The sequence below is a fragment of the Telopea speciosissima genome, chromosome 8, assembly GCF_018873765.1.
Source record: "Telopea speciosissima isolate NSW1024214 ecotype Mountain lineage chromosome 8, Tspe_v1, whole genome shotgun sequence".
Taxonomy (NCBI): domain Eukaryota; kingdom Viridiplantae; phylum Streptophyta; class Magnoliopsida; order Proteales; family Proteaceae; genus Telopea; species Telopea speciosissima.
Genome location: NC_057923.1, coordinates 55,238,306 through 55,256,102, shown reverse-complemented (window position 1 = coordinate 55,256,102; position 17,797 = coordinate 55,238,306). Strand labels below are relative to the sequence as shown.

The 17,797-nt window shown below is 39.2% G+C and overlaps 2 protein-coding genes across 4 annotated transcripts in view; both read right to left on the bottom strand.

The window, feature by feature from the left end:
* Nucleotides 1-8,471, bottom strand: part of LOC122671573 (potassium transporter 2-like) — a 29,252-nt gene extending 20,781 nt beyond the window's left edge. The window contains exons 1-10 of one of the 3 annotated variants that reach the window (XM_043868874.1): nt 8,441-8,471; nt 8,059-8,157; nt 7,577-7,811; nt 7,238-7,480; nt 7,075-7,128; nt 5,408-5,668; nt 4,507-4,559; nt 4,205-4,328; nt 2,832-3,086; nt 380-1,550 (exon numbers count right to left, since the gene is read on the bottom strand). In XM_043868874.1, coding sequence (XP_043724809.1) covers nt 430-1,550; nt 2,832-3,086; nt 4,205-4,328; nt 4,507-4,559; nt 5,408-5,668; nt 7,075-7,128; nt 7,238-7,480; nt 7,577-7,811; nt 8,059-8,094 — 2,382 coding nt within the window. In that variant the 5' untranslated portion in view covers nt 8,095-8,157; nt 8,441-8,471 and the 3' untranslated portion in view covers nt 380-429. The other 2 variants (XM_043868873.1, XM_043868872.1) reach the window with 2 other exon arrangements.
* An 8,472-nt stretch (nt 8,472-16,943) lies between these two features.
* On the bottom strand, nt 16,944-17,353 carry LOC122671580 (transcription repressor OFP17-like). Its single transcript, XM_043868881.1, has one exon. The coding sequence runs from the start codon at nt 17,316-17,318 to the stop codon at nt 16,959-16,961; it is 360 nt and encodes a 119-aa protein (XP_043724816.1). The 5' UTR covers nt 17,319-17,353; the 3' UTR covers nt 16,944-16,958.
* Between the last annotated feature and the right edge of the window lie 444 nt (nt 17,354-17,797).

The following is a 17,797-nucleotide window of genomic DNA, read 5'->3' as shown; positions in this document are numbered from 1 at the left end:
AGATCAGTCATTCTCAGGGCCTTGGAGTATAATCACATCCTTCTTCATTTCCTTGGCCACAATATCGAATACCTTGACAATCTCAGTTCCAACACCTTATACCAGCCACAAAGACTAATGCAAACTGTTATACAAATTTGATCTGTTGTGATAAAACTTCAGAGCTGGGATCAATATATTTGGAAAAGGTCACTGAAATCCAATGAGTGGGGGGAAGCTAATTGTTAGCAATTTGTAAACAGATAACTTCTCCATCAATTCGGTGCTGTTACAACAGTAGGAGGATTATATTTTGCTTAACAGTGCAACATGTTTACATTCCAAACAGTCTCATTGTGTTTGGAAGCCAGCAGTCACAGTTTCTTTACTTAAATACATGACTGTGGTATCTCAAAGCTGCAAAATTACCCAACAGGATACAGGCGCAGCTCACACGATGTATACCATGCCAACCTTGAGGAGTGAAGCTGGTGGAACCTTGAGCACCACATCTGGTCCTCGGCAATTCCTTCTCAGAAAATTGTATCCTAGGTCAATTGCTGCTCTCTTCAGCAGCGATGATCCTTGCTTTGCTTTTACATGCGAGTGCCCAAGTATGAATGCTGTCCCTGCTTGTTTAGCTGCCCACAACTCTTCCAGCTCTTCCTGTACATGCATATCCATCTCAGAGTGGGAATCTGCTTCAGAATCATCCTCAACAAGAAACCTTACCCTTTTCTCAACTACACCCACGGGCTCCATCTCTATCACATCTGTTGCACTCTCTAATGTTTGAAACTCGACAGATACGCTTTCTGGGTGCACACTTTCATCCATCTCATATGCTGGTTGGCCCGAGAATGCCACAGTTTTAATAACTGTGAAACTACATTCTCTGGTTGAGTCATTAGAACTTGTTCCTTCGTCTTCCAAAAATGAATTAGTCACATTGGTCTGATAACCATTGTAGCGGATGAAATCAGCCAACCTATCTATGAGCTCAGATTCAAATGAATCAATGTCCTGGTGAACGTCTTTGTATCCATAACGAACGATGCACCTGTAGGACCTATGAGCTGGAGGACCTACACGACCCACTAGATAACGCTCTGCTTGGGGCACATAAGGTACAGTCACAGACTTGACACACACAAAGACAAGAATGCGGTGGAAGGCAGGGAGGTTGGTGACAAAGTGGGAGAAGTTTGCAGGGATCCCCGAAATGAGGTCAGTGTACACTAGGCCGATGCCAGGGACTCGAGTTATGCCCAAGCTGGGACCCAGGGCTAGGAGCCACTCTAAGGAAACCTTGTTATGAAGATCAAACTCATATTTCTTGATTGTGGCGTAATGCCAAACAAACATAACTGTCATGAGGATTAAAGCCAGGAGGATAGGAAGCCAGGCTCCTTCAAGGAACTTCATAAGGGAAGCTGAAAAGTAGAGGGCTTCAATGGAGCCAAAGAGGAGTAGGAATGCAAGAGCTATAACAGGGGGTTTGTGCCAACAGAGTACAATCACCAGAGAGGTAAGGCATGTGGTCACTAGCATTACTGCCATAACTGCCAAACCTGCACACAGACAGCCAAAAAATTTGTAACCTTATTTTATGCCTTCTTAACATAACATACTTCTTTCACTAAAACATTAAACATTCTTTTGATTGCCCCTTGGCTATTCACTGAGGTTAAAATCCTGTCATTTCACATGCGTACTTGAAAAACGTGTAGGATGATGACATCTCTTGAGAATGACATAATGGTAATTACACTTTCAAATTATTTTGAAAACCTTTTTTGACTCTAGACTTTAAAGAACTTTTGGGAATAGCCAAGGGGCAATCAAAAGAATGTTTAATGTTTTAAATACACCTATAGAGGTGTTTTTGAGACAGTCCCAATATAAATATATATAAGAAGAACGCTACCTGGTCGCATGGCCCCTCGACCAGCGCGGGGGCCAATGTGTAGGGGCATTGACTAGGGGGGTTTTTCATTTTGCAGGGGGGCAGGGCGATCATTTCAGGAGGGGTTGTGTATGGGCGCAGGCTGCACGCGAACAGGCAGCATTCTTCTCCCCTATATATAATATAATTGCCACTATACCTAGTGAAGTATTAACACTTCACTATTGCCATATGGCAGTACATGAGTACATCCTTGAGAGTGAAACAGGCAAACATCTTATTGGTACAAAGTCGGCTTAAAATGAGTAAAAGAAGTTGCTAAAATTACAAAGGGATTTTTTTATTGACACCCCTCAAGATGTCAAATAATTTGTAACCTTACTTTTTTCTCTTTTTAGTATGATACACAATTTTTTTTCCAATGAGGGTAGTAGCTCATTTCACATTTGTACTTGGAAAATGTGCATGACAATGACATCTTTTGATAATGACATAAGGATATGTTACTTTGAAAACCCTTTTATACCCTTATCTTAAACAACTTTTGGGAATAAGACAAGGGGCAATTAAAAGAAGGTGTCAAGTTCTAAATACACCTATGAGGTCTCATTCAGACACTCCCACTTACAAAAGTTGGCCTTCTGTTTTTGTAATCATTTCTATGTGATGGCATTTTTGTAATTTTACTAAAACTTTGAATCAAAGTTTGAGCCACTTTCCTTACTTATTTTGGGCTACATTTGATCATTGAGATGGATGTGGGGTCTTCTATCTCATGGACTAAACCATGTATCACCAAATGGCAAATAGTGAAGTGGTGCGTTTCACTAGGCATAGTGACACCTAAAAGGACCCTTTTGAAATATTCTTGAACCTCCCAACTATTATAGTTATAATTTCAAAGCACATATCATGAGAATTAAGATATTAGTGAGATGTTACGTACCTGAAGCATTTCCTATGTGCTTTGTGTCTCTAAATCCAATGGTGACAGCATTGCAGAGGATCATGAGAATCCAGTTGATCTCAGGGATGTATATCTGGCCATGTATCTTGTCAGAGGTGTGAACAACCTTCACTCTTGGGAAGCAGGACAGTGACTGGCTCTGGTTGATGATAGAGAATGTCCCGCTGATGATTGCTTGGCTTCCCACCACAGAAGCAAGAATGGCTACTATAACCACTGGCCACCTTACACTTTCTGTAACAGTAAAATCAGTTATTTCACAATTCTTTATCTATGTAATTAGCCACATAAACTGCACAACCTAAGGTAGCATGTTCAATCACTAGGCCGATAGAATGCCAAGAAATTTTGCTGAGTCAACTCTTAAGATCATGAAGAAAGTGACAGACAAACCAGTTAGGAGTACTGCATCAACTGTAAGGACTCCCTAGTCCCAAGTCCTTAGCATATCAAATGGTTCAGTTAGCAAAAAGGGCATACCGAGTGCACGAAGCTCCCGCCACTGAAGGGTCTGAGGAAGGTCAAAATGTACGCAGCCTTACCACCACTTCGTGGAGAAGCTGTTTCTCGACTCGGATCTGCGACCACTAGGTTGCAATGGTGCAACCTTACTGTTGTGCCAAGGCCGGCCCTCATCAAATGGTTCCGTTAGCATTTTATGAAATTAACGTACAATATGGTCATCATAATTACTTCTCTGTTTTTTCTTACTACCCTCCTTACCTGGGAAAAATTCCAGTAGCAATTAATACATGGACAAACTTAGCATAGCTGAAATGAGGATGTTGTGATTGATGGGTGCTGAAAAGATAAAATAAGGAATGAACAAATTAGAGCTAATTTAGGAGTAGCTCCAATACATGATAAGTAAGTTGCGAGAAAGTCGTTTGAGGTGGCATGGACATGTGCAATGGAGGCCTTTGAATTGTCCAGTATGGAGGGGTGATTTGATTCAGATTGAAGTTCTAAAAGAGCTAGGAGTAGGCCTAAAATGATCTTAGGAGAAGTGGTGAAGAAAGACATGCATAACTTAGAACTAGTAACAAGTACGGCTTTGAATAGGACTGGAGAAAAAGGATACATGTAGCTGACCCCATTTAGTTGAGATTAAGCTGAGTTGAGAATTAATACATGGACATCCCAACTCATGTTTTTTTTCATTCCCCACCCGTCCTTTTTCCATTAATAGTATATTAAGGTTTCCAAGTTGCATAATGAAGCCAAGTATTAGAACCCAGGTGTACTGCATATTCAGTTGATGCTCACTATTTGCAGGTAAAGTTGCTTGCAATAAAAAAAAGATGACTTGTTCAAACAATGTTATAAGGAATAATGAACGAAAAAAAGAATACCTGGAACTGAGATGTAAAATCCAATCTGATAGCTGGTGTTAATATTGTGATGCCTTGACAAGTAAGCAGCTTGACCCATATACGCTAAAATCAGAGCGGGGTAAACCATAAAAGTGAAAGCAATCTGTAAAATTGGACAGAGTAAGCCATTTCCCATTCTTTGTTTTGAGGGTGGGGAGAGGACCAGAAACTGGAGTATAAGTCTATAGATAGTATTGGGAGAATAAGTTCAGGAACAACACACACTCATCAGCCATGCATATAGACAAATAGACAGATAGACCAGTTGTAATAGAATGTACCTGGATTGCAGTGTATGTGAAATGACCAAGATCAGCAAACATTGCCTCTGAGCCTGCAAGTCATTCACACATCATATTGCAGTTTTATCTGTTGATTTCTTCGTAATTGGTGAAAAATCAAAAGATTTAATGCATCTTTTTATTTTTCCCTGCAACATTTTGTGATTGGAAAATCTTGGATTTGAAATAATCAGTGGAGTAAAATAACTGGTTGGCACACAAAATTGCTAGATAGAGTTCTTCTCTTAATGAATGGTACAACCCCTGTGTGAGATCAGAAATTTGGAACTTCTGTTATTGTCTCCTCCCTCTGTGCTCCTGCTGACACGTTAAAAGAGTGGGAAAAAGCACCTGAAGGGATATACCAGGGTACTTTGTAAGTATCTCTGAGATGCCTTTTTCCTGCCCTTTTTGATGTGTTGTCAAGAGTGCACAGGTAGGAGAATCCTCGTTTAGGGATGCCCTGATTCTGGGTGCAGGAAAAGAATTGCCTGCCTTATGGAGAAAAATGGCTTCCATAGCTTGTTTTTGCTGTAACTAAACCTGCACAAAAAATGTTTAAAATGTGTCTTTATGATGATATTTGGGTGAATGTTCCAGCCGCATGATTCCAGTGAGGACGGTTAATGGAAAACCTTCAGAGTAGCCATTTTAGCATGAAAACAGAAAGTTTTCTGTGGACCTTATGCTATTATTTAACAAAAGATATAGTCATAGATGATGGAATGGCAGCAGAGGATTCATGAGCCAATTCCAAGTAGTCTGGATAATTCTTAGTTCAGTTGACTTTTTCTTTTTTATCAGATAGATGACTTAAAATTATTTTCTCAAAGTTTTACATATGTAAAACCAGCAATACATAACACAATAACAATATTCGGTCATGCATTCAAAATATTACCTGTTATGCACAATAAAATCCCACCCAGAGACATCCAGCCACCTTTCCTTGTCTTCTTCAAGAACTTGTACATGTAATATGGGGAAAGAGCTTGGTAAACGTGTGGGTTCCAATGGAATATGTTGTATAAGCCAAGGGCACTAATGCAAAGTAGCCAAGTCAATACAACTGGTGCAAAAAAGAATCCAACCCGATGTGTGCCATAGTGTTGCAGAGCAAATAGACATACTAATATGAAGCAAGTGATTGGAACCACTGCATCTGCAAACAAAGACATAATCTCAGATACATTCAAAAGATAGAATACTGAAAGCATCACCTGCAGCTCTCTATTGGTAACTCAAATTACTGCAGCTTCTTTGGTTAACTGGAATTAAATCATTTTATTTTGGTTTCCACACAATCTCAGTGCAGAAAGAACTTCAGCAAAAATGGACTCATCCAGAGTCTCCGCCAGAATGTGAATAAACAATAGAATTGGGTTCAATTGCTGGAAACTGAAGATCTTATTCCCCTTCTTTTTTTTTTTAAATAAATTAAAATATCAATCTAGTCAAGGCTTGAGATGATTCAGTTTAGAAGCATCACATCATCTGCTCAAATGCTATGGGATTTTCTTTGGTTATCTGGAATTAAATCATTTTATTTTGGTTTCCACAGCATCTCAATGCAGAAAGAACTTCAGCGAAAATGGACTCATCCAGAGTCTCCGCCAGAATGTGAATAAACAATAGAATTGGGTGCAATTGCTGGAAAATGAAGAAGATCTTATTCCTCCCCCCCCCCCCCCTCCCCCTTTTTAAATAAATTAAAATATCAATCTAGTCAAGGCTTGAAATGATTCAGTTTAGAAGCATCACCTCAAATGCTATGGGATTTCAAGAAGAAATTATTTCTTTTCCAGGTGACAAAAGAATGCAGCCTTCTAGATACTCAAAAAGGTGCACTTCAAATGCCAATAACAAAAAAAAAAAATGCCCAAAGTCAATTTATACCTTAGAAAGGTGCAGTTGAATTTGTACCTAGAAAGAGAGAACCCTAGGTTGTCCTGCATCAGGACAGGAACACAAGCATTTTAGGTCAAAAAAGGAACAATCTGATTGGTTGTTCTAATCCAATATTAGAGAATATTCTAACTGGTCTAGTGTGACCAAATGAACCCTCATATAAATTTCAACAACATACACCATATCAATCTCTTGTCCTATAAATTGACATATTATTAATCTTTAGCAATTAACTTTGCGTCAAAAAAGAAACACAGTTTAACATAATGACACAATTTGATATAGGCATTCTGTGAGGAAATACTGTGCAACACATATTGAGTTGGTATTATAATATAACCAGATTTCACAACCAGATGCCAAATTGATGCAGAGGAAGCATCACAGAAGAATCGAAAGAAACATATGCTTCCCCTTGATCAGCAACTGTAGAGATTATATGTTTCTACAAATTACTGATCTCAAGTTGAAAAGTAATATATCCCCTCCTGACTTCTTCCATTGATTTCATGGTTCAAGCATTTTGTCCATTATTTTTCCCTTCACATAATTTTATGAAGCACACATTCCATATTACAACCAATTAGATCCCAATTGAATGAAATGTAGATTAGGATCAACAACCAGGATGACATGCAGAATAAAAGTCAAGAAGCTTACACTGGTGGTGTTCCTTTGACATTGATAACTCAAGGCCTGACACTGCTGAGAAAACTGGATATATATATATATATATATATATATATATATATATATAAAATGATAATCAGCAAACTGATGGAAACAGAGAGAGAAAATTTTGTATAGCAGACAAGAAGAATACCAGAAATGGATGGAGTGAGCACTCCATCTCCAATTACCATACAAGTACCAAGCAGAACTAGGACTAGCAAAGCTGTGTGTAATGACTTGTGCTTCTCAAGCAAAAGTTTCACCCTTGAGTGGCTTTTGGTTTCAGGAGATTCCAGTTTGTAAGTAGACAGCGCTTCATCTGCAATCTGTCTGTTGGGTAGAAGGCTTACTTTAGCATGCCTACATATCAAAGAATACAGAGCAAAAGTGCCACCTGCAAAAATTGTGCACAAAAACTCAAATTTGATTGATGAATAAAACATCTCTATTAATAAAGGAATAAATACTAATACTCAAAACATGTACTTACCTTCTCCATTGTCATCTGCTCGAAGAACCACGAAGACATACTTGAACAAAGGAACAAGTGTTAAAGTCCAGAAGACAAAAGAAAGCACGCCAAAAATCTCTTCATTTGTCTCTGAATGATGAATATCTTCTGCAAATGTGCTCTTGTAAACATACAGAGGGGAAATGCTCAAGTCCCCGTAGACCACACCAAGACTCTGATAAGCTAACAGCAGCACAGTCTTCCAAGAATCCTTCTGAAACGCAAATAGTCATTCAAACTTACAGATGTTCAACTCAGGTAAGTCTAGTAAGTATAGAATAACACTTGTTCTCTAGTGGAAAACCAACAGGTTTCCACCAAACAGAAGGATTATTTCCAAGTGAATTCCTGAAAATTTTCAAAAGGGTTTATACTTATATTCACCTCATTAGCATTTTTAATGTATGGATCTGTGAAATAAAGTTAAAACAAGTATTCAAGTAAGGGAGAAAAAAAAAAACCTTTGTACTCAAGCATTCCCCATGATCAAGAACCATCTTTTTACAGAGCTGGATCTACACTGAATTCCGTTGCTATCCTCAGCTACTTGCAGATCTGCACTGAAATATCCAAGACTTAAATGAAGAAAACTCAGAACAAGCAACTATAAAAACAAAAATAATGAAACTTCAAGAACAAAGCATCCAATAGATTCACACCCATCACTCCACTTTCTCTCAAACATGGAAGGGACAAAAGCAACCAAAAAACCAAGAAGCATTCTCCCACAAGTGGCAACCAATTCCCACTGCACAACCATACCTTTCTTACATCCATTAATCTTTCATAAAACAAACTGCATTTAGAGTAAATATGATATAAGCCCAAAGAAAAGCAACTGGCAACAATTTGTTGAAAGTGTAACTGTAGGAAAAGTTTCTTGGATTTTCTACATTTTTTTTTTTTTGTTCATTCATTCTATCATTTGTTTATCATTCTTTCAAAGTAGATTGGTGGAGAAGTCAGAGATCATACTGTTGCCTATGATTGAGGAACTGGCCCAATGCCCCAAATTTTGGAAGAATTCTCCCACTGGCCACAACCAATAACATGGAGAGCAATCCCAACTGCTACTCATTTAGGCTCACAGTCCTTAAAAACCTTTAGCCCACTTACAGAGCTGAGTCCCGTGACTACCATCACCCATAAAGTCTTTTTCCTAAAACACCCTCTCATTGCAGTCTAATTGTCATTCTTATGCCACTGAAAAATGACTGAAGTGAAAAACAGGGCAGGTCTTCATCCACAATACTGAGTTGAGTAAAACAGGGAAATGATCACAAATTGTAGATGTTTCCTTTTTCCACCAAGAGACGAAAGTAGAGTAAAATAAAATTTATGATGGAGACGTGAAACCAGATTGGGTGAAAAACAAAAAAAATTCATAATCACGTGATAAGAAAAAAATTTCCCAAAACAAAGATATCCACACCAAGAAATGAGCCCCACTGAATTAAATGCCAATTGAAGCTATGACAGAGACCCATTTATCTTCTCAGATCCAACCATCAAACCCCATTTTCCTTACGATTCATTGCTACTATTTGCTAAAACTTTCAGTGTTGTAAATGCAAAAACCTAGAAAAAAAAATTAAAAAAAACACAAGAGGATATTCATGGCTTACCTAACAGAGCTAGAATAATTGAAGTGAAGAACCCAAGTTAGCAATGGAGATTGGAGAGAGGTTTTGAGCTCCAAAAGCAACAGGAATTATAATGGTAGCATGGAATCATTCCATCATTATTATAAAATTGATGTTATCGGCAGAACCACGTGAAGGCCCGTTTCTCGGACCATGAGGCCTGCACATGCTCCAACCGTACTACCCATCATGCCTTGCCTTCCCTACCTTCCTGATTCCTGATTTACCTTAAACCCCAACTCCTCTCTGTTTTTTTTAATATCCATCTTTGCCCTTATCACCGTCATTAGTAAAACAACTCCTTCCGTTGATTCGCCTTCGTTCGGGGCTTTCACACCGCACAGCCATTAAGTTTGAAGCATTGTTGATGTACTAGCATTGCAGAGATTACAGAGCGGTAAATGTAAGAAGATTTATTAAATTGAAATAGAAATCAGCTCTAGCATGAGAGCAGGAACTAGCTGAGATAATTAATCTGAGTGAGTGAAAAGGTTAGATTACCGACCTGGTAGGTCTGTTTGGGTTGTCTTTAATTGCGCTTTTATTCATCTATAATCGAGATCTAAGCTGTAACCTACTGAAATGAACTGAGAACTGCGTAAAGCAATTCATGCCCATCCCTCTCTTCCTCGCTCCACCATTCCACCATTTCAGACCTCCAAAGAACAAATCCAACGCTTAGAGTAGAGACTATCATTGGCGATTAGGATAAAAGGAAAAAGAAAAAGACTTGAACTCTCAATCAGGCTTTCATGGAAGAGGAAAAGACCAAATGTAGCTCTGCAACAACCGACAATGGCAAAGTTTATAAGAATAGAGAAGTAAGAAAAAGAGAGAAAAAAATTTTAAAAAAAAAATGATTGACAACGAAGAAGACAATCGTACATGAGTACATGCTCTCTTCTCTGCTTTCATGGAAAGTGGAAACATGACATGGGATGGGCGGGAAGGAATATAGGAGTTCAATTAAAAGATTAATTTTTTCATATTTTAGGGAGAATGTTCTCTGTGCCGCAGCGCAGCCTGCGCCCAGGCCCATGGGCATCCTATGCAGGGGTAGAGTGGTTATTGCGCCCATCCCCATATGCCTAGGCGCAGTCTGCGCTGCGGCACAGAGAACAGCACCCCCATATTTTATTAGAATGAGCGAAGTCATCGGCATCAGAGATCCGCATTGGACAGGGATTGGTAAGAATGGACGTGCAGGTGAATGTACAATCAGAGGTAACCACTTGTCTTTTTATTTCCATAAATACCCTTCCTCCCTTTGTAAATGACAAAAATGGGATAATGGTTTACCTTTAAGTCTCTAACTAGTACATGCCTGGATCGGTCCAATTATAAAACATGTGAGGCTTAAGCCTCACACATTTAATAATCGGTTGTTTCCAATGTGGGGTCCTAGCCCATCGGGCCCCCTACCTAAACCGACCCTTTTAGCTCGACCTTGCCTGACCTTTTAATATTGTTTGAAATTCCCATTTTTTCCTCCAATGCCTATAAATTAAAGATTCCAAACATAAAAAATGAAGTTGATTTCAAGCACAAAAAATGCATGGCATGTGCAAGTATGGTTGCTAATCTTTGATGCAACCCATCATCATGTTCCCATGTTTGATAAGAGAGAAATACTCTCTGTCAGTGTTCATTAATATTTCTTAGATTTGTCATTATATTTATCAGAATATCAAACAATTGTACAGTTTCGTACTCCATAAAAACTTTAAGATCTGATGATGACGGGTGGATGTCAATGAAATATTTGGTATCCCCTTCCAACCTACTTTAGAGACCAAGTTTAGGGTTGAACTAATTAGAGCCCGTTCAAAGACCGTATAGAGTTAAATAGGCCTACAACCCACTTAAGGCCTGGTTAAAGCCCAATTCTAGTAGCCCGAGACCGATTGATCGTATGTAAACAATATCATGCTCGTCCAAGCTAAGCTTGATTAGTTAAACGGATGATCACAGTGCAGGGTTTAAAATTGATTAAGCCTAATTGCCCAATTAGGCCTGACCGAGCCCAACCGGTTGACACCCCTACCATATGCTAGCTTACAAGGCTCGATTAACTCCACCGGCAGAAATGATACAATACTTTAAAATGGGGGAGAATGTTCTCTGTGCCGTAGCGCAGCCTACGATCAGGCACATGGGCAGCCTGTGTAGGGGGGTATGGTGGTCATTGCGCTCACCCTCATGTGTCTGGACGTAGGCTGCGCTGCAGCACAAAGAACAACGCCCCATAAAATTGATGGGTACCAATGAGACCCAACTGAAATTGACGGGGCTGACCGGTTGACAACCCAAAGTGTGGCTTTGAAGAGACTAAGAACTGGATTATTTCTTGACAAAAAAAAAGTACTGGATTATTTAAGAAGAAAGTGATGGGTTTTATGATTTAATCATGGTTTAAAAAATTGGAAATCGGGAATCAGTTCGATGAATCGGCCGACACCAAACCTTATTTCCACCATTCCTAATCGTTGCATCCTGAATTTAAACAGATAGGTTGAACCAACTGATTCTTAATCATTTTCTTTGTAATCCATCTTAAATTGAATCGATTTATGGGCCAATTCTCGATTCATGAATTGATTCGATTATCAGTATAAAACAGTTTAAATTTTCGATTCCTGAACCGTTTCGGATCGAAATCCTCTTTGACCGATCCCATTTCCGATTCAGAGTATTAAAACCTTCGATCCAATAACTTCAATATCCTGTTCGATCCATTTCTATCAAAGGAGGTGGATGGTGAGTGGTGACGCTGACAACATTTATGTGTAAAGCAGGGATTTAAATCACGATTTCCGTTACGGTATCTCTCTTGGCCAACATCAATACCGATTAGGATTGGTTGTGTCGGGCTTGATCAGACCATTTTGCTCTCAAATAGTCAAATTTGGATACACAGTCGATTCTTGGATCATTTATTCATTTTATCTCAGTAATATCGACACCACTGATCCGTATAGGTATCAGTCTCGATCTCTGGCGATACTAATACGTATCAGCTGGTACATCGATACAATTTACTTAAATACCATGACTATAAAGAGACGATCAGTATAAAAAAAAAGGGTAATATTTTTCAATTTGGATCATCTACGGCGCAGCTGCCCGTCCTGTGCAGACACAGGGCCACGTGCAAAGATCGCCTTGCCCGAGTGGGGGTAAGGTAGTCTTTGTGCGTGGCCCTTTGTCTGCGTAGTATAGGCAGGACCGGCAGCTGCACCGTAGACGATTTGGATCCAATATTTTTAGGGGAAAGAGCGTTGTTAGGCTACACACATAGCATAAGCTAGTGTCTCCCTGGTTCTTTCTTTCTCCTCTCCTCTAATGAAATGACATATTTACTCCCCTATTGTGGGAAGAAAGATAAACACAGGGAGGCACTAGCATACGCTATGCAGCCGAACAAAGAACTCAATCCCATATTTTTTACTTTGTTCTTATATATATAAAGAAATCGATAACGGATCGAAAATGACCAAATTGATAGTTATCAGTTTCAGTTTAGCTTTTGTAAACCGACCATCTTATCGGCATAATTTCAATTTGACTGAGTCTATATACAAAACACGAAAAAATCGACCGCAGCCGGATTGAATTAACCATTTAACATTCCTAGATATAGGGAAAAATTCATTCTGAATCCATTTAGAAGGTCTGCTCACAAAATGGTCCACCTTGGTTGTGTCGCACATATGATGTGGCTATTCCGACCATTAGATAGGAAGGACTAGCATGTTTATATATGTAGTGGAAAGCTTTCCTTCATTGTACGGCAATTAATCACCATCCTAGGGTCATTAATGTCTAACCCCTCTGTAGGAAAAAATCGACAATGCCCCCACCCCTTGTGTGATACCTCTCAACACTATCCGCACTCATCAGTCTCCCAAGTCCCTGGGAGTGGGAAAACACGGTACATATATGTATGTTTAATCAAGCCTATTATATTCTAATCATTGCTATGCTCTCTCCCCCTTGCAACATGCATGTTTTATTGGGAGAAAGTTCTTTGTCCCGGAGTGTGGCTTATACCAGCACTCCCATGAGTGTATCTCTCTCCTCCTCATTTGAAAAGACACCTCTACCCCTTTATTTTGAGGAGGAGAGAGATAGACACATGGGAGTGTTGATATAGGCCACACTCTCGGACAAAAAATTACTTCCCTATATTATTTGATTGGATTGAAGATCCTAAGTGATTGATCACGAAAATAGAATCTGAAGTAGAATTCCTGAAAGGGTAACAGTTATGCACAATGCCAATTTAAAAAATGAAATTGCACATCCCTTCACATATCAATGTTCAAGTGAGAGGGTGATATGTCATAAATGCCCTTCTCCTTATTGTCAGATTCCAAAAGAAATTCTCTCATTCGCCTGAAACTATACTCAGGCAGTGTAGGGAACCCTCTCCTTGAAATGAAAGTTCCTTTAAGACTGTTTCACATCTAAGAGATTGGTTTGGAGCCAACGCCTGGCATAGTGTCTTCTTAATAAAGAACATAACACATTGGCCTTGCATCCAACGTTAATGGGGAGAGAAATGACACTTTTCTCAAGGTGAACTCGGATGTTATCTTATCTCAAATTTAAAATAAATATGTTGTAGGAATTTTCATTCAAGATCCATTCTAATAATGTTCTTTTTTCACAGTTATGGAGTTTATCTATTTACAAAACGAAAAAAAAAAAGAAGGTGAGAGAGAGAGAGAGAGAGAAAGAACTCCATTTGGGAGCTTAGGAGCTTCGCCCTTACGCTCTGACATAGGATGAAGCAAAACGATCGTCCTGTACCCATGAAAGGCGGAAACTCTAACCTTGTTGATGCTTACATATGTACAATCATTGACCGCCACACTGGTGTAAGAGCCATGCTAGACAAAAAACGGATTTCCAAAGTTTATCAAAGTGGTCCAACATTTTGAATAGGGCTACAAAGGTGAGGGTATGGTCAGATATTGACCTTACATATCCTTGTCCTCCTAAATAGGAGCAACCTTTTGGGTATCAGTAGCCTTGTAGGGCACCAATAAGAAATGACAATATTTAGCACGAAAATGAGTAGGGCTGGTAAACCTATACTCAATTCTTATTTACCGAATTTCCTAATACTATTTATCAATCAATGGGTGCAACTTCTTATCACCAAAGGGGTAAATTAAGTTGTAATCTTCTTTTAATTGTCCATTTTTTAGTTCCAACATTTTGTTGATTCTTTTATCAGTTTTGGAAACTGTGGAAACAACTAAATAATTGTGTTTAAAGGCCAACCCTCCTCTTCACAGATGGATTGATCATGTGACAAGAAGATACTGACTCTTATGGGTGGCTACACAGCCACACAGAGAGGGAGGGAGAGAGAAAGAGAGAGAGAGAGAGCATACCCAACCCCCAACCTCTCTAAAAAAAATGCATACATATATATATATATATATCTAAAGGTTTTGTGCACGGTTGTGCATCATACATTCGTTGGATGGGAGATAAGGGTCTACGATGCAACCCCTTTTATCCCCATCTGACGGCTGCGTGCAAGGTCATGCATCATGCACTGCCATGCACAAAACCTCTCCCCTATACATATCAAGGAGAAAGTTTTTCTCCACCGGTTGGTAGAGAAAAGACACCCATCTATTGTCGGTATTAATCAGCCCGTACTAGATAAATTGTTTATCCCACTATCATAATAACTCATGGTCGAAGGATTCCCCTTCACCATGTGGTTGATTGGATATAATTGACATTTTATGGACAAGTAGATCCCAAGATCCTTTGTTTACATGTCAAGTTTCAATTAAAATAGAGCTGGCGAAACAGTAAAATGAAGCTTTGAAGTTCTAGTGAAAATGAAACTTCCTATAAAAGCAATAGAAAAATGAGAATATAATGAAAATATTAATACATGAGAGGACATATGATTGAATGTAGGTATGAAATTTGACATGTCACTAATCTACATTATGATTTATAAACCCATTATCCATATGGTCCAAATTGCCACATCACTCTTCATGGTCAAACTAGATATACCTCCTACACCTGCTGGTCTATAAATTTTTTTGCCTATTTACCAGATATGCAATGCACAAAAAAGCCAAGGAAATCTGGGGTCTCTTCTTATTATTATTTGCCAGCAGATTTGGTTGGAGCGTAACAAACGAAGATATGAAAATTTGTGCAGAGTCCCTTCACAGGTGGTAAACTTGTGTTTCGTAGAGGTCTCGAATTGAACTTGTATTGATGGGGTAAAAGTTACCTGGCTAGGAAGTTGTGAGTTGTTATCTCCAAATTGCTAGCAAAAAATATAATAGAGGTGAGGTGAAAGCAGCCACCGCCAGGGTGGTGGAAATTAAACATTGACAGTTCCTCGTTGGGAAATTCAAGATCCATAGGAGTTGGAGGGATTTTTTGGAACCAATTTGGCACACCTATTAGATGTTTTGCCTCCAATCAAGGGGTGGGAACTAGGGCTGTAAACGGATCGGATTCGGCTCAGATAGTGCTAAACGGATACGGACACGGATACGGATCGGATATTTTATCTGTTTACGTGTAAATATAGCTTTTCGGATAACTATAGCCTATCCATATCCACATCCATTTAGCTTTCAGACGGATTCAGATAGTGCAGAACGGATACGGACACGGATACGGAAACGGATTTCGGCTATTCATTTACACCCCTAGTGGGAACCAATTTCATGGCAGAGATAGTGGTTTTCTTGATGGTTATTAAGCAACCTCGGGATTTATGTATTAATAAGCTTTGGATTGAAAGTGATTCTGCAGCCACGATCACCACTATCCTCACCCGCAAGATACCCTGGTGTTTTCTTCAGACTTGGTGGTCAATCTCTACTTTCCTTGATTCTATTCAGTGAAGAATCACCCATTATTACCGGAAAGCAAACGTAACAACAGATGTTTTAGCTAATCATGCAGCCAAACAAAAAACTTCAAGCACTTGGCAAGTTACTCCTAACTTCATTACTCAGGTTGTCTCTTGTGAAGGGCTAGGCAGGCCCCATTATAGATTTCCAAATTTTTTTTCTTTGGGGCATTGGGAATTTTCCTTGTATGTGTCTTGTTCTCCAGGTTTTGACTTTTTGCTGATGACAATGCCGAAGGTGAAAGGTCATCAGACTTCTGACAAGGTTTTTTGGTAGTTTTCTAGTCATTTTTGTAACATCACTTCAATTTCATTTATACATACATTGATTTAGCCAAAAAATAAAGCAATGCACAAAAAAGTATGAACTAGGAGTGCATTTGACTGCATTTATGTTGACTTCCAGCCATGCCTGGCCCAGCTGGTTCAAAATTTAGGACCGGCAAAACCGCAAAGCCCAAGTCTAGACCGCTCGACTCGCACCCCTACTCAAGATTACCAATTCCCATAATGTGCTCTAAACACTTGCTTTTGCCAATTGGCTAATGAAGAAAGATAAAGCTGTGTTGGGTATGTAATTTTGGAATGCATTCTAGGTCAATTTTGTATTATTGGATGATAAAAATAGTTTGCATTCTCAGATGATAAAAACATCTATTTTTATCGTCCCAGAATGTGAAATTGACCTTGAATGCACTCTAAGAATGCATACCAAACACAGCCGAAGTCTCATATTGGGGAGTAAAGATACACACTAACCAAGAAATGAGAAAACAACTAACCCCAACAACAGAATAGAACATCAGGCCGGTCAGTTTGATACATCAACACTCTCTCCTTCCTCACCTGAAAAGAGGTCTTTGCATAGCTCCCCATAGAATCTACCAACCATGTCTGTAAATACAGGACATTTCAAATTCTTCCAGCATTGGAGAAGCTCTTCTACATCCATCAAATCCTTCACTTTCTGTTCTTCCACTATCATCTCAGCCAAATAATTCTCAAAACTCCTACAAGCCTCCTCCACATCATCTTCATCACCACCTGTAAATTCCTTTTTCCGAGCCCTACTGGTCGATGTCCGAACATAAGCAGGAGTAACAGGGGATGAAACGAGCAGGCGATCGCGTTCCGGTTCCGTCACACTAGCCATCTCCCCAAGCTGGTCCATCTCCTCTAATTGCTTCACCGATGGCCGGAAAACTGATCGTAATGCTGTAGAAATCTTTTTCCTTATTTGGATTTTCTTGGGTGTGGAATGGTGTCGACGAAATCGAAAGGCATTACTTACCCATTTGGGTGTTTTCAATTTGAATTTGAAAGATGGTAAGACTACGCATCTTGTCTTGCATCTGCATGACCATGGCTTGAAAAGCTTGGATTTGAAGGTAGTAAAGGCTTTGAATTCTGAATTGAAGCAACAGGGAGAAAGAGATGTTGGCATTTTTTTTTTAACTTGAATTCTTTAGATGTTGGAAGCTTTTGAGAGCTTCTTGTGGGGAGTTCTTTAATGGGTAGAGTTGCAGAGAACCAGAGAAAAAAGCAGAGAGGGAGAAGGAGGGAGAAAATTAATGGAGGTTTGACTGCAGTTTGGCCTATCTTTTCAAGAATAAAAAATGGGGTTTTAGAAGCAAAGCATTGTGTCTTTGA

Coding starts and splice junctions, on each gene's coding strand:
- LOC122671580 (XM_043868881.1), bottom strand. CDS start 17,318: ATGGACCAGCTTGGGGAGATGGCTAGTGTGACGGAACCGGAACGCGAT.